This window comes from Mastigoproctus giganteus, chromosome 14, assembly GCF_048544385.1.
Source record: "Mastigoproctus giganteus isolate SK-2022 chromosome 14, ASM4854438v1, whole genome shotgun sequence".
In the NCBI taxonomy this organism is placed as follows: Eukaryota; Metazoa; Arthropoda; class Arachnida; order Uropygi; family Thelyphonidae; genus Mastigoproctus; species Mastigoproctus giganteus.
Genome location: NC_143588.1, coordinates 38836003 through 38852205, shown reverse-complemented (window position 1 = coordinate 38852205; position 16203 = coordinate 38836003). Strand labels below are relative to the sequence as shown.

General features: G+C 37.9%; 1 protein-coding gene across 2 annotated transcripts in view; it reads right to left on the bottom strand.

Moving 5' to 3' along the window:
- Positions 1–1112: 1112 nt before the first annotated feature.
- LOC150075071 (V-type proton ATPase 116 kDa subunit a 1-like) overlaps positions 1113–16203 on the bottom strand; it is a 431757-nt gene continuing 416666 nt past the window's right edge. For both annotated transcript variants that reach the window (XM_090389279.1, XM_090389280.1), the window contains one exon: positions 1113–1220. In XM_090389279.1, the coding sequence (XP_090245405.1) occupies positions 1124–1220 (97 nt within the window). In that variant the 3' untranslated portion in view covers positions 1113–1123. The remainder of the gene's footprint in view (positions 1221–16203) is intronic.

Here is a 16203-nt window from a genome sequence, read left to right as displayed (position 1 = left end):
CTGGAGGAGACTTTGGCCAGGTTGTATGCCTGATAGAGACTTCGAGGAGACGGATGTAACTCTGGTAAACGAGATTGTGACCGTTGGCAAGAGTTTGGGCTTGGAGGTCAACGAGGAGGATGTGGTGGAGCTGGTGGAGGACCACAGACAAGAACTCAACACAGAAGAACTTGAGTTGCAACGTGAACAGATGAAAGTTATGCAGGAGGAGCACTCAGGAGAGGAGGAGGTACATGTTTCAAGTGATGAGATCAAAAAATTTGTAGCAAATGGAGTGAAGTGCATGTTTTCATTGAGAAGCATCACCCTAACAAAACTGTGATCAGCAGAGCAGTGGACATTTTAAATGACAATGCGATGTCCCATTTTCGGAAAATTATCCAACAAAGAAAAAGACAAATGTCTCTGGATCGTTATCTTGTGAAAACACCAGCCATTGAGCCAGCAATAGAACCACTTCCCAGGATACAAACAAGAGAAAAAAACACCAGAAATGCCCAACGTTATTATGGAATGGGACTCTCCTTCGAAAGAGTAGTCTTCTTCCTCCTCCATCTACCTGTGCCAGCAACTATCAACCACAAAGGTAAAGTTTTACTGTATATTTTATATTATATATTTTTGCCACACATAAATCTATAAAAAAGTCAAAAAGCAATATGTTTCTGGGGCGGGTGAACGGATTAATTGGATTTGCATTAATTTCAATGGGAAAAATTGTTTCGGTTCGGGAATGGAGTCAAAGAATGAATTAAGTTCGTGACCCGAGGTACCACTGTGTGTGTGTGTGTGATGATAAAATCTGAAATTCACCATAATAAAGCATACTAGAAGATGTTCTTTTTAAGGCTAACTGTAATTTTGAATTACTTATTTCCATCCTTGGTAATAGTGATTATAACTTTCTTGTCTTTGATCCCTGTCACATATAAGTAAACCATCATGTATAATCTTGAAGAGAATTTGTTTCTATAAGTTCATTATGGAATAGATATTAATATATAAAATGAGCAAATTCAATTTTTATCATACTGCAAATTAAAATAGCCTTTCCTACGATGCTTTTGTTGTAACAATAATAAAAACTAAGTTAATTAAAAAATAAACTAGTCTTTCAGGATATTTACTCTTCAACAGCAGCTGCTTCTAAAATGGTCTCAAAGGCAAATGGAACAAACATATAGCCCTGTCCACCATAAAATTTGCTTTGAAACTCCACCCTAAAAATGAATACACATATTTTTTAGATAAATAGTAGAAAAATCTTTTTTATTAAACTATAATTTTTTAACTTATTACATATTTAACTTTTCTGAAAATCTTTATAGCAAACTTGACCGTAAGCATAGCTGCCCAGTTTTGACTTTTGAAAAGTTAGAGATTTGTTATTTGTAGACAGAATAAAACGGATTTTTTTTTTTTTTTTTTTTAAATCTGGCAAGAAACAAGAGGTGGTTGTGAAAAGCAGGAATATTTTTAAAGCTTTTTTTTTTTTTTTTTTTTCCCCTTCTTCTGCACTACATTAATAAAATACAGTTGTATTTTTTTACTGAACTGATTACAAATATCAAGAAATATAGTATAGCAGACTTGGCTGCAAGAGAATTTCCAAGAATTTTCTTGTGCACTTGTCAGTTACCTGAAAAAGGACCATGGTACATCAGTTAATTCCTAATAGCTTCTAGTAGTAAATAAATCATTCTTGAACCATGTGAAATTAATAATACTGAAACTAAAGCATACCATGTATTTGAAAACTACTACTACTACTGTTAACATAAGAGAATGGGGGGGGGAAGACTAATAAAAATAAATATTAAACAAACCTAGTTTCACCTTGGAAAGCCAGAGGTGACAATAACGATGCTAAAACTAGTGTTGTACTTTTAGTATTATTAATTTCACACGGTTCAAGAGTGATTAATTGAATTAAACTGTTTTATTTATTGGTTATATATATAGAGTGATCACTGAATTATGACCACCCCTATGGAATCTGACCAGTTGACCACATGAGATACGAGAGTGTGGAGTTAGTTGACCTACTTAGCATGTATAAGGTGTCAGTGGTTCAGTAGGAAGTAAAATTCCGAGCGTGATGGGTAAAAGGAAGGATTTATCGGACTTTGATAAAAGACAGATTGTGGGAGCTTGACAAGCGGTGGGTCCGACGACTCGTACAGGCAAACAGGTGCAGCACTGTTGAAGAGTTGACTACCCAATACAACATGGGCCAACCCGGAACAATATATGGCATGACCATGCATCGCACGTATCGGCTATACCAGCAGACGACCCCCTACGGCATCCTCTCCTAACCAAGGTTAATCGGCATAAAAGACTCGCCTGGTGCAAGGAGCATGCAAGTTGGATGTTAGAAGACTGGAAGAAAGTGTGCTGGTCAAATGAGTCATGTTATTTACTCCACACCGTGGATGGTCGTGTACGGATTTGGCGTCAACAACATGAGGCTCTTGATCCATCATGCATGGTATCAAAAGTGCAGGCTGGTGGAGGCAGTTGTATGGTGTGGGACATGTTTCATTTGCAGGAACTTGGACCCCTGGTGCATGTGGAACAACACATCACTGGTCTCTGCTATCGTCAACTGCTTGCTGACTGTGTACACCCTGCTATGTTACTTTTTCCTGAATAGCGATGATGTCTTTCAAGATGACAATGCACCGAGCCATCGGGCACTTGCTGAGCAGGAATGGTTTGAGGAACACAGTTCTGACTTCGGCATATCGATTGGCCTCTGAACTTCACTGATATCAATCCCACAGAGCACGGGTGGCCAACTTAATTTGTGATGCGATCTACTTTTTTTCTTCGAAATGTGCCAAGATCTACCCTCTCAAGAATATCATTGCACAATGGTTAAAAAAGTTAAGCACATATTGAAAAATGTTGTTTATAAATTTTAAAATTAAATACAATTCAGAATTCTTGTTTTAAATTCATACCTATGTGAAGTTTGTGTCTTAATGTCATCTGCCAAGCTTTCGAAATCGGGGATATACTGTGATAAGGCCAATTGTAAAGAATCTTCTCTATGCAAGTCTGTAAGATCCCCTTTGATCAACAAATTTTTAAATTTCTGTAGAAATTTACTCTGACTCAGCCACCTCACATCTGTGTAATATCATATCTGGTTCATTTTCATCGAGTTGCATTTTGAAAAGTCTCCTCTGAACAGATTGTCCTCTGTTGGAATTCATGATTTTGAAAGCTATGTCCATAACACTTAGTATTTAAACTTTTTCTGGCTAACACTTGTTGGTGGATGATACAGTGGGAACTCAAAATGTGGGAATTCATCATCCTATTGTCACAATGCGATGAATCCGTTAAGATTCCCTGTCATTGCTTTAGTTCCATCTATTGTTATTGATACAAGTTTAAATAGTGGTAATTTAATTTTTTCAATAAAATTTTTGAATGCGTTAAATATATCAAGATCTGTAGTTGTTTCTTTTAACAAAACCACACAAAACCACACCCAGCAGTTCTTCTCTAGTGGCAGAATCATCAAAAACCATAACAGAAATGAGCAATTGAGCTGTATCACTGACGTCTGTAGATTCATCCAGTTGTAAAGAAAAGGAGACAATTAGCAATACAGCACGCAATTGTTCGCTCACATTTTTACTCATTTTTTCGATGCGTCGCATCACAGTATTTCGAGATAATTGCAGATCTTGAGGAGCACTTTTAATTTCATTTTTGTTCTTAAATTTTTCAAAAAGAGAATCTGTTATTTATAAAAATGCATCTTTGATGAATTGACCATCAGAAAATGGTTTGCATTTTTTGAAAGAAGATGACTCTTTAAATCAGGCGTGGGCAAACTTTTTGGCTGAAGGGCCACATTAGGAATTCGAAAAGAAGGCGGGCCGCACGTAAAATACTATTTTTAGATATATATTATTTGTTATCATGAAGAAGAAATATAACATAAAAAAAATTATTCTCTAACAACCAAGAATTTAATGAGATGAATGGAACTGTTTTACATCTTTTAACATTTTAATTTTGCGTGTTAATTTTGTAGTTCAGATTCTTAAAACTGCTTGTAAATGTTCATCGGTGATGCTTGATCGTAAAGAATTTTTATTTAGATTCATGTGGAAAATGTTTGTTCACATATGTAGGTTGATCCAAAAATAACCAACATTTTTCGGGCAAAATCTTTATGTTCGTCGAATTCGTCTGAATTAAGAGTATTATAACTTTACAGATTTCCTCATGACATTCCCTTAAATTGGTATCACACTACAGATCTATAATCTGGAGTTGTGGTTCACTCAGTGCACTATCAATTTCTATTGAAAATGGGTCGCGCACTATTGCCAAACTTGTCTCAATTTTTTGGAAGTCACCAAATCTTCGTGAAAAGTCGTCATTCAAAGCATTGATAATTTCACAATATTTTTCAAATTTATTTTTTCGAAAGTGGTCTACCTTGTTAATTAATAAACGTTGAAGGAACAACTGGCGTTTTAATTTAAATCCATTCAAACTTTTTACCATATCATGGGGATATAAATTTTTCCCTTGTAACACTGTGTTGAAAGTATTTAAGTGTGTCACGATGTCCAGGGTAAACCCAAAATCACAAATCCAGTTATTATCAGTTAATTCAGGAAAGTCCATAATATTTTTCACTTTTAAAAATAGAATGATGTCATCTTTAAAATCCCATACTCGACGAAGAACTTTTCCTAAGCTAAGCCATCCAATTTGGCTATGATAAGGAATATCTGTGTACTTAGATTCAATATTTTGAAGAAAATTAACGAATTGTCTGTGTTTCAGGCCCCCTCGATCGTATTAAATTTACTAGTTTAATAATACAAGATGTGACATGTTCAACTTTTAACACATTTTTACATAATGCTTGTTGATGTATAATACAATGAATTGTAATTAAATTATAATCAGGATAATTTTCACAAATTTTATCCTGAATTTTCTTTAATGCTCCAACATTTTTACCTGTCAAACTTGCTGCTCCGTCAGTTGTTATGCTTACCATTTTGTTCCATTGTAAATTATATCTTGTTAAGCATTTTTCAACTCTGTTACTGTTAAACATTTTTCAAATTATACCGTTATAAAAGCACCCGTTGGCTCGCGCGCACAATTTCAAATTCTATCTCAATTTTAACAATACAGAGATGATAAAACAATTTACGAGTCGACAAATTCTGTAATGTATTACATATACAAATTTATTTTTCAAAAAGGCGTCGCAAAAGGCATAAAATAAGTAAACTTTTTTCGAAAATATGATTAAAGCTCGCAGGCCGCACAAAAATGTGCGGCGGACCACGGGTCATAGTTTGCCTAGGCCTGCTTTAAATGATGCTACAGTTACTGCTGTAGATTGCAAATTAGATGTCCCGAATAAATCATGTGCGAAAACTGAATTTAAGTTATTTTAATTAATTTTTTCTAAGGTCACTATTAGGCAGAAAATCCGATTGGTATTTACCATGGAGTGCCTTTCTAAATTTCGTTTTTTTTGGGTATAGCCAAGGAAGCATTGCAAATCAAACAACATGTTTCTTTTATCATTAAATGATACGTTTTACTATTTGATGAAAACGATACTTTTTACTCTTTTTCGTAGTATTCATTTTAAATCAAAGGGTATTAAATTAATGTATAAGTACTGTCCAGTTATTAATATTAACTAAGCTAAATAAGAATTCAATGCATACACTATGCTCCACAACGTAACTTTGCTAATTTTCACTAGACAAGCCTAGCGGCTGCGAGGCAACAAGCATAGTCATGTGGTTCAATGGATTTTAATAAGCATATGCAGTGGGGTGCATAATAATATTTCGATTTTGACTAATCTATTTTATATATATATTTAAGATTCGTCGTGATTGACCGAAATTAAAGCCGCAATAGACTTGTTGGCCACCCCTGTCATAGAGCATTTATGGGACACTATGGAAAAGCATATCAGGCGTCTAGATACACCATTCACCTCCATACCTGTATTGCTGACTGCATTACACACAGCTTGGTTGGCCCTACTCCCGAACACTTCCAACATCTTGATGAATCAATGCCAAGTCAGACAGCTGCTGTACTGAGGGCAAAAGGAGGACCTACGAAGTATTAGGTAGGTGGTCATAATTCAGTGATCACTCAGTGTGTATATATATATATATATATATATATATACTGTATATATATATATATATATATTACACTCAGAGATCACTGAATTATGGCCACCCTATCTGAAACGGACTATACCACATGTCTTGCACTATAAAAAGCCAAACAGCTTTGTATGCTAGAGCACTGGTAATTTACATCTGGTCATGCAAGTTAAAGTAATAAAGTAGCAGTTATGGAATGTAGTAAAGATATGGAGTTTCAAAGGGGCATAATTATAGGAGATACTCATGGCCTTCTGTGGTTATGATGCACAAAGTATGGTGGCAAATGGGTCAATCCACCTCCCACTGTTAGAACTGTAACGGATTATGTTTATAGTGAGCGAATGGTGCAGTGTGTTGTACAACAAGCTCAATGGCAGGTTAGTGTGTGAAACACATTGCAAATGTTGTGCAGAGGGATGGTTGGAGTGGGAGCAGAGTGTGTGTGTCTACCAGGGGCAAAACTTGATGACATTGTAGAGCATATATCATCATTTAAGGGAACAGGGGGTGATATTGTTGTACATGTTGGCACTAACGACATTAAGTTAATCGGGCAACACAGCGTGGGGAGATCTGCAGATTTAATAAGTACAGGGCAATGTTGAAGAAACAAGTCATGAGTTAGGGTGGAATTTGAGATTGTCGCAATTCTGCTGAGATGCAGTAGGCAGAAGTATATGATGAGAGAGCCTTGTCAATCTATTTGACTCTGGTGAGATTCAAGACAGTGTAAGGTGGGTTGGAAAATAAGTAGCTTGGGGAGATATATAAATTAATAGATTAACATTAGCTGCAGGCAGAGGTGAAAGTGATTCTTATGCTGCTTCTATTGGAGCAGGATGCTCCCAGCATCAGTGCACAGTGGATAAGTTTGATGAATTTGAAGTGCTGGTCAAGATAATAAATGTAGACATTGTTGGGATGGTGGGGATGTGGTGTTGCTCGGATATGAGGGGGTGCGGAATTTGGATATGAGGAGTACAATGTGTACAAGGGACAAGTATTGATTGCACTTGTATTGATTGCAGCCTCCAGGGTTACCCCTATATACCGCTGTAGCATCTGTAGGTTATTTATAACCGGCAAGTGTGTGTAAGTATATATGTGTGTTGTGATGAACACACATATATACTTAACCACGTGGAGGCGCTCCAGGAACTATCTAAATTACACTAAGTGGGATTCCAACAAGTGGAATCCCGGTTATAATAAATAAGGAATAGGGAGGATAAAGCAGGAGAAAAGAAAGTAGAAGAAGAAAAGTGAGAAAAACACTCTCTCAGGAAAAAGAAGAAATATGAAAGAGGAAAACACTAGTTGGAAAATCTAACAAGCGAGAGAGCTTGAAGAGGTAAAATTTTGAAGCCTGAAGGCTTGTAATTTTGAAAGAAAGATTCTCCTAGCCGGGAAGGAAGCCCAACCTGCACCGACAAGGGGAAAAAGAAAAGTCTCAAGGAAAGAACATAGGTAATGTACAAGTGGCTATTAGATAGCCACTTAAAAGAATAAATTAAGTTAAATAATAAATAAATACTTATGTCACCGATATGAAACATAGCAGTAAACATATTAACAAATTACACTGCATAAGCAGAGAGTAAAATATACAATATTTACAAAATAAGTAATTAAAATCTTAGCTGAAAAACTAGTCAACCAAGAAATTAAGAGAAACAGTCAACCAGAAGAAATGCAGAAACATATATATACAAAACACAAAGAGACAAACAAAACTCGCCCAAGGCAAAGATATACCAAAGGCAAAACCAATAAATACTGTACAAATAAATTAGTTAACCGAATCAAAAGCAATTCTAAATTTAAATCTAAGTATAACAAATCAAAATAATAAGTTAAGTATTAAACAATAATTAATGAATATGCAGAGAAAATGTCTCTGCACAAGTAATCTAATCTATAAACATATGCACATAACCAGCAAGTGCAAAGCTGCTACCACAAGCTGCGAAAAACAAAAATTGTTTCAAATAACAAGACACGTAGAATTAACAATAATGCATAGGTAAGCATTAAAAAAAAAAAAAAAAAACTCAACCTGCAGGGCTGAACAAAAGCTAAAACTATACATTTCCACTGCAACTGGCAGTAGAAAAGAAAAGAAAATAATCGCAAGACTGGAGGAGGAGAACGACGCCTCCAACCAGTCAGCCAACAAAGCAATTGGATCTGAGAGGGCGGAGAGAGGCCCATCCTACCCCTCAGAACCAAAACCCATTTACAACTAAAAATGCTAGACCAAGAACTATATGGTACTAGCAAAAAACCCAACTTATTGCAGCTGCAATCAGGCAGGAAAAAGAAAAATACAACAAATAATCAGCCCCGCAGGAAAACAAAATTAAATCAAAACACAAGCAGCAAGAGAAGCAGCCAGCAGCCCCAGCAGTAAAACAGCCTAGAGGGGAAAATCATCTCACTCAACAGCCAACTGAAGGTTGGATCTGTGCGAGCAGGGAGGGGTCCATCCCACTCCTCAGAGCCAAACAGACAATGCAAGAAGAGAAAAACTGTCTCTTCAACATAATAATGAGCTAACTACACAAGTAATGTACAATATAAACATTTAAGATTAACAACTGCTGATTCAAAAACACAATAAAATCAGTTACTCTCAATTCTGAGAGCAAACAGCAAATAAAACAAAAGCACCATGATATTAACAAGGTAATTACAGTATTCACAAAATACATACAATTTAACACAGAAAATCATTTCAGGCAACCCGGAGAGAGTTTGAAGTGGGAGAGGGGAGGTCCATCTCTCCCACTCGGCCAGGCGAAACCTGAAACAAGTCTCCAGAAAAAGACGCAAAAACTCTGCATCCAAAACACAAGAAAGAAACTTCTCTCAAAAAAAAAAAAAAAATGAATACAGTAATATATATAAATATTAAGAACAAATAACGAAATCAAGGGTTATTCCTTGATAAAACTGCTCTTCTCCGGAAGACACTATTGGCAAAAGAAGAGAAGGCAGAAAGAGAGTCCGCCGACCCAACCAGGCGCCAAAAATCATCTAATTTATATACATTTGTACAGATAGACAATTGTTGTCTTAAATCCACATATAAATTACAATGTAGGACAATATGTTCAACCGTCTCCTCAGAGCCACAAGAGCAGAGAGGAGAGGGGACGAGTCCAAATCTATACAAACAAGAATTAATTCCATGTCCCGTGATTAAGAAGGTGGGAAATAACCAAAGTTGAAGCCAGTTAAAATTTTTATCTTTAATAAAAACACGAGGAAAGAAAGCGTATGTGACTCTGCCGAGAGAGGAATCATCCCAAGAGTGCTGCCACTCTTCCAAAGCAAGATTGGAAAGCCTGGCCAGATCAACATTTGTAGAGTTCTCATAATTATTAGCAAAATCTCCCACCGAGGCAGGAGAGAGAGATTTCCTATGGTAAGACAAGAAATGCAATATAATTTCCAGGTAGATAGGGAGACGACCATTAATAACAAGCAGGGCATCAGTAGAAACAGTTCTACATGCCCTGCAAGTATACAGAAGGAAGGACCGCTGCACCTGCAGAAGGTATTTTTGGACCAGTGAATTAAGAATTCTGAAGCCCCAAGCGCTGGCACCATAGAAGACGATGGGGATGAAGATACACTTGTAGTAAAGACCAAGAGAAGACGACTTAAGATTCCAGAGGGAACGGGCAAGACGCAACAGCCAGTCGGTAAGAGAACGGATTTTCTGCTGAAGGTACTTGCAATGGGGAATGAAAGATAAATGATCATCAATCACCGCCCCAAGGTATTTATATTCACTTTCCAATTTAACAGCCTGGTCAAGAATTTTAACCACAGGGGGACGATTACGATTCGGTAGGCCTTTCAGAAGAACCTGTTTAGTTTTAGGGACTGAAATGGAGAGTTTATGGAGGGAACACCACATGTGAAGATCATCCAAGATGCGGTTTGCTTTAATTTCCAATTCAAGACGAGAATTCCCAGGTACAAGCGAGGCAAGATCGTCGGCGTAGGCAATGTTGACAATATCATCATGAGGGGCATTTAGCCATCCATCAAGGACCATGTTCCAGCAAACAGGGCCAAGAACGGATCTCTGAGGACAACCCTAGAAACTGGCCTCGTAACCGAGCAAAAACCGGAGGAGACACAAGGCTTCTATTATTGAAATAACTAGAAATTAGTTTGTAGATAGGACAGGAGACCTCGGCCTCCCAAAACCTCGCCAGGACACTCTGCCACCATATGGTGTCAAAGGCCCCTTTGAAGTCTACAAAGAGACTGAGAACATATTTAGAAGGAGATGCTCGAACAGTGCCCAGGAGAAGATTAATTGCATCTGTAGTTGATTTACCTTACGTGAAACCAAACTGGGAAGAACAAAGATTTTTTGAGTTATAGTAACCCTTGAAACATGAAACCAGAAGTTTTTCCAACAACTTGCCGAGAAAAGGAAGAAGGGAAATTGGACGATAAGAAGAAGGAGAGTCAACTGGATTGCCAGGACTCTTGAGAAGGATTTTTAAGTTGGCAATTTTCCAGCGATCAGGGAAAACACCAAACCTAAGGCAAGAATTCATAAGGATAGGTTGGATTTTCCAGATTCTTTTAATCACAGAAACCTCCATGAGGTCCAGACCTGGACTTTTGCCAATAGTAAGGGTATTAATTGCAGAATCAATTTCTATATTAGTGAAGGGATCCTCAGAAGAAGAAGAGCCTTCAAACACAAGATGCTGTAATCTAAAAAGAGTTTGTTCGTTGCTCTCAGGAACCGAGATGTCCCGGAGAAGCAATTCATCCAAGATGGCATCAACAGATGCCGACCAAGTTAAAGTTTCAGTGGAATTTGGAACATGGATCGAAGTCTGAGGAATATGTGGGTGGAGTTTAGAGGCAATGACTTTATAGGGTAAACCCCAAGGATCTGATTTAATAGTTCTTTCCACGAGACGAGCCCAAGCCTAGGCCTTCTCCTCTCTAATACTGTTAAAATATCTGTTGCGAGCTGCCTTATACAAGTCAGCAAGCCTGTTTACTTCAATTGGTGGCCTGCTATCCTAAGATCTCTTCTAAGAGAGGAAAGACCATCAGATCACCAAGGAAAAGAATTGATTCAACAAGATTTTTTAAGAAAACTAAGGTCAGAGACCTCAGTAATAATTCCAGTTATCTTTTCTTCCAGGGAATTTGGATCCAATTCAGAAAGATTAGAGATGAAATCCTCATTAACCAAACTCAATATGAGAGGGGGAAGGGTTATGTTCTTAGTTCAGAAGCACACAAAATCTAAGACAGTGCATCCAGTTAATATCAGTGGCCGATGCAACATTGAGTCAGTTTGGTGTGAAGTAAGCACTGGGAGGGGCAAAATGAGAGTGGGAGTGTGTTATAGGCCTGGTGACTCTGAGTACATGAACAACAACTGTACAGAGAGGTGATGGACCAGTAAATTGGAATGTCTTGTAATGTCGGATTTTATCTGTCTGGATTTTGACTGGAACTTGTGGGTTTATTGGATGACATACAACATGAACATATAGAGGCAACAAGAGTGAATAATACCCTCGATCTGGTGTTCAGTGAATCTGCAGATAAAAGAACAACTAGGTGCCAGTGATCAATGTAAATTGTAGTATGATAACCCTGAGTGGTACTACACTCAAGATAGGGGGAAATGATAAAGACCTGGGGATAATTGTGAAGTCAGATATGAAGTTCTCAGAGCAGTGCAAATAGGCTGCCAGGACAACACATGGGGTTTTTCCAGTGATATACAGGAACAGGGCTGGTCTTAGGCCGATTTGACCCAATCAGGCCCCGCACTCTTGTGACCCTGTGCACGTATTGCTCTAGAAAAATTAAAATTGGACAAAAAACGGAAAAAAGTATAGATGAAAAAAAGAGATAAATGAAGCAGAAAAGTTATTTTTTTTTTAAGTTTAGTTAAAAAATTGATTTTAAAAAGTATTTAAATTGCATATGGCTCATGTGAAACCATGACTTTTTTTTAGATATGTTATGTTTCGAAAATATTCCGAAAAAGGTCTCTGAGGTTGGGCAAATTCATATTTTAGCAATAAATAGACTCGTACACCAACCATGAAATTATAAGTATTTTATTGTAACTAAAATATTTACAAATAAAATAAAATAAATATTTACAAAAACTGCTATTATATTAAATTAAATTATATACATTGTAAAAAAACATTAAAACTATGATGAAATCCTTGCTCTAAAATACACTAAAATAAACCGGATTAAAAACGATAAAAATCTGGAGCTTTCGGAAACATCGGCTTCCTTCCTCAGCAGTAACAAAACTTCCTGCAGCATGTCCTTATATAACAGGCTCACGGTACTTATACACGTGGTTCAGTCGGCGCATGGTCTGAACTGGAAGTGGAAACAGCTCGGGAATGTGTCAAGCAAAACCGTTCATCCGTACTTAGGATGATAGTTTCAAACAGAGGATGCATACGCTACCTCTGTCCCTATTCATAATATTGTGGTCGGATGAACAGATTCATAGGCTCTTGAGCCATTTACGGTTCCAGAACCCATGCGCTCGATCCACAATAACTGCATCCTCTGGGGAGATTTGATGCTGCTTCTCCCAAAAATGTTCGGCCACAGCAGACATATTGTAATCAGCAGTTTTTATAGTATTTGCATGTTCCCCCAGACGATCTCTGAGCCATTATTTTGTCTCGCCCACATAACATTCCCCAAAATCCGGGCATTTTATCCTGTATACTACTCCACTACTCAGGTCCTTTGCTATTGGGTCTTTTACATGAGACAACACTGTGTGCAACCTCCGCCCGGGAAGCTGCACACAGCGTGTTTTATAACCCCGCAAAACTCTAGCAAGATGCTCAGTAAGGCCCGGATAGTAAGGAATGTATGCGGTAGCCACAGGAACAAACGGTTCCTGACGGTTGGACTATATTCCTCTACTAAATCTGTCTACGATCCTCTGGGGGTATCCGCATTTTCTAAGGTCTGCTATGACTCGTCTAATTTCACATTCTTTGTCCTCAGAGGTAGTGCAGTGTGACCCTGCTCTATCTAGTAGAGCTTTCACTACACTATTCTTATGCTGCCCAACTTGTGCTGAACTATAATGGGTGTACTGGCCTCTGCACATGGGTTTTTTAAACACTGAAGTTTTAAGCCTAGGGCCTATCCTAGAGACCAGTACATCCAAGAATGGAATGGTACCTCCTGTCTCCACCTCTGAGGTAAATTGTATAAATTGGGAGAAGCTATTAAGCCAATTGAGTGCATCATCCTCTCTCTCTCTCCCCCCCTTCTGGACCACGGTGAAGGTATCATCAGCATACCTTTTCCATTTCTTTATGGGAAACTGACATCCACTAAAAACCCTATCCTCTAACTCCTCCATGGCCACGATGGCGCTAATGGGAGATCCGATGGCTATACCGTGAACCTGTTTGTACATAACACCTTGGTACACTGACCAGACAAAGTTCCACACCAGAACAAATATCCTCTACATTTAAAAGTGATCTATTAGCCAAAGAGACATCATTACTCAAAGCTTTTCTAACACAATATATTCCATGTTTAATTGGAATGCATGTGAATAGTGACACCACATCAAAAGAAATCATGCTCTCGTTTTCATTTACAATTAAATCTTTCACAAATTCTTTACTGTCTTTTATGACATAGTTGGACTGGCCCACTATAGGCGAAATCAATTTAGCCAAATACCCTGACAAAGCATATGTGGGGCTTCCTATAAATGATACAATAGGTCTGAGTGGGACTTCTGTCTTATGAGTTTTTGGAAGTCCATAAAACCTAGGGAGTTGACATCCAGTAGCATGTAAGAACCAAAAGGTCTCCCTGGAAATCTTCTCTGCCTTTAACCAAGCCTGTACCAGTTTATTAACGTGCCGCTCTAGGCCAACCAATGGGTTTCTCTGAGTAACTTTATGCGTATTATTGTTCTGTAAAAGGTCCATTGCTTTTTTGTGATAGTCTTCTTTGTTTAGGACAACCGTCGATCTGCCCTTGTCCGCAGTTAAAACCACAATTCCATCGTCTTTTCTCAGTTCATTCAAAGCTTTTCTTTGACTAAAGTTAAGATTCGGAGATACTTTCTTTACCTGGCTCAAAATAACGGAAGATTTCATCCGGATCTCATTAGCTAGGGCCTCCGGTAGCTTGCTGATGGCCCGTTCAACACCCATTGCTATCTCCGCAATGGGAGGTTTGGGAGGTACATGCATAAACTTAGGACATAAATTTAAAACTCCCTTTTGCTCTTCAGTAAGTTGCCTATTACTTAAATTGTAAACAAAATGAGTACTTCTATCATTATGTTGTACTGTACTTTCTCCCAACAACCTATTAAACTTCATAATCTGCCTCTGTCTATAAGAGTCCGCTATCCTAATAACTTTATCCAAAACTAATCTTCTAATGAGAGCCAAATGACCGGAAGATACACTACTACTAATAACATCCAAGTACATACCTATTTGCCTCCTAGTGTCTCTCAACTCCTCATGTAACTTACAGATCCAAATATTCATGATCTTCCTTTGATAACACAAAGTAACCCACCTTAATCGGTCATCCTGAAATGGTGTTTTGACTCTAAAGCCATAAGGTATAAGTCCATGCATTTTATATCGGTGCACAAACCTTAGGTGCTGTTTCTGTCTGGCCTCTTTTATACAATACTTTTGAAATTGTCGGACGTGTTGCACTACAAATTGGCCATAGCTGCTAAAGATATCGCAAAAAAGGCCTCTGAGGTTGGGCAAATTCATATTTTAGCAATGATCAGGTATATGTATACTTCCACCTCTGCTCCTAGCATTTACACCAATGCTAGGAGCAGGGATGGATGCAGGCTTTGTGGGGCCTGAAGCTTATACAATTTCTGCAGCCCTCTTTAAGAAAAAGAACACAAAATTAGGTACGAAAATGAATATTTTTTAGTACAGTGGTTCTCAATGGGAGCAATATTGACCCCAAAAAAACCATTGTAATACCCATGATTTTTTTGCCCAAGAGGGAAAAAAATCATGGGTATTACAATGATTTCTGGCCCTCGAGTCCTATCTGATAACATCTTATTCCTTAATATTTAATTTCTCTCATTGGGTTTTCCCTGAGACAACTGATTTTTAATGTATAGGTACTGTATATTATATTAGGAGTGAAAATGAGAAATTTTGATAAAAGGAAGATGGCGGGCATGATTTAATTCACCCACCATTGCTTTTCATAGGCATTAAATGCCTAAGTGCTTTCAGAGGTAATGTCTCTGCAATCCTTTGCATTTGTGCCTTTCCAACAGCCATGACCTTGGTGGCGGCGGTGTGGTTTATTTATTTATTCTTTTGTTTCGATGGTCAATATATGAGGCATGGATGGGATGAGGAAATGTTTCAGTCTAGTCTATTGTTTCTACTTTCTAAGCAATAATTAGTATTGATTTATTGTTTCCGTGTGGAAATTGTACACTTCATACTGTTGCACATGGAAGACTACTGTACAAATTGCAAGAGTATGGCATTAAGGGCAAGTTGCTACAATGGATAAAAGGATGGTTGAGTGGGAGAAGACAGAGATTGATACTCAATAGATACTGCTCTTTGGGGATTAATGTTATTAGTGCAGTCCCCCAGGGTTCGGCATTGGGCCCATTGTTGTTTTCTGTATTTATCAATGATATTGATGAAGGTATATCAGGCTAAATGTCTAAGTTTGCAGATGATACGAAGTTTGGGCAGGGTTGGTAATGACAGTACACTACTGCAACAGGATCTGGAAAAGTTGAGCAGATGGGCTGAGAGGTGGCAACTGAAGTTACACATTGACATATGCAATGTACACATATGGGTAGCAGTAACTCCAGAGTAATGTACCAACTGAGTGGTACTGTGCTCAGGGTAGTGGAGAATGATAAATACCTGCAGGTAATTGCACAGTCAGATATGAAGTTTTCTGAGCAGTGCAGACAAGCTGC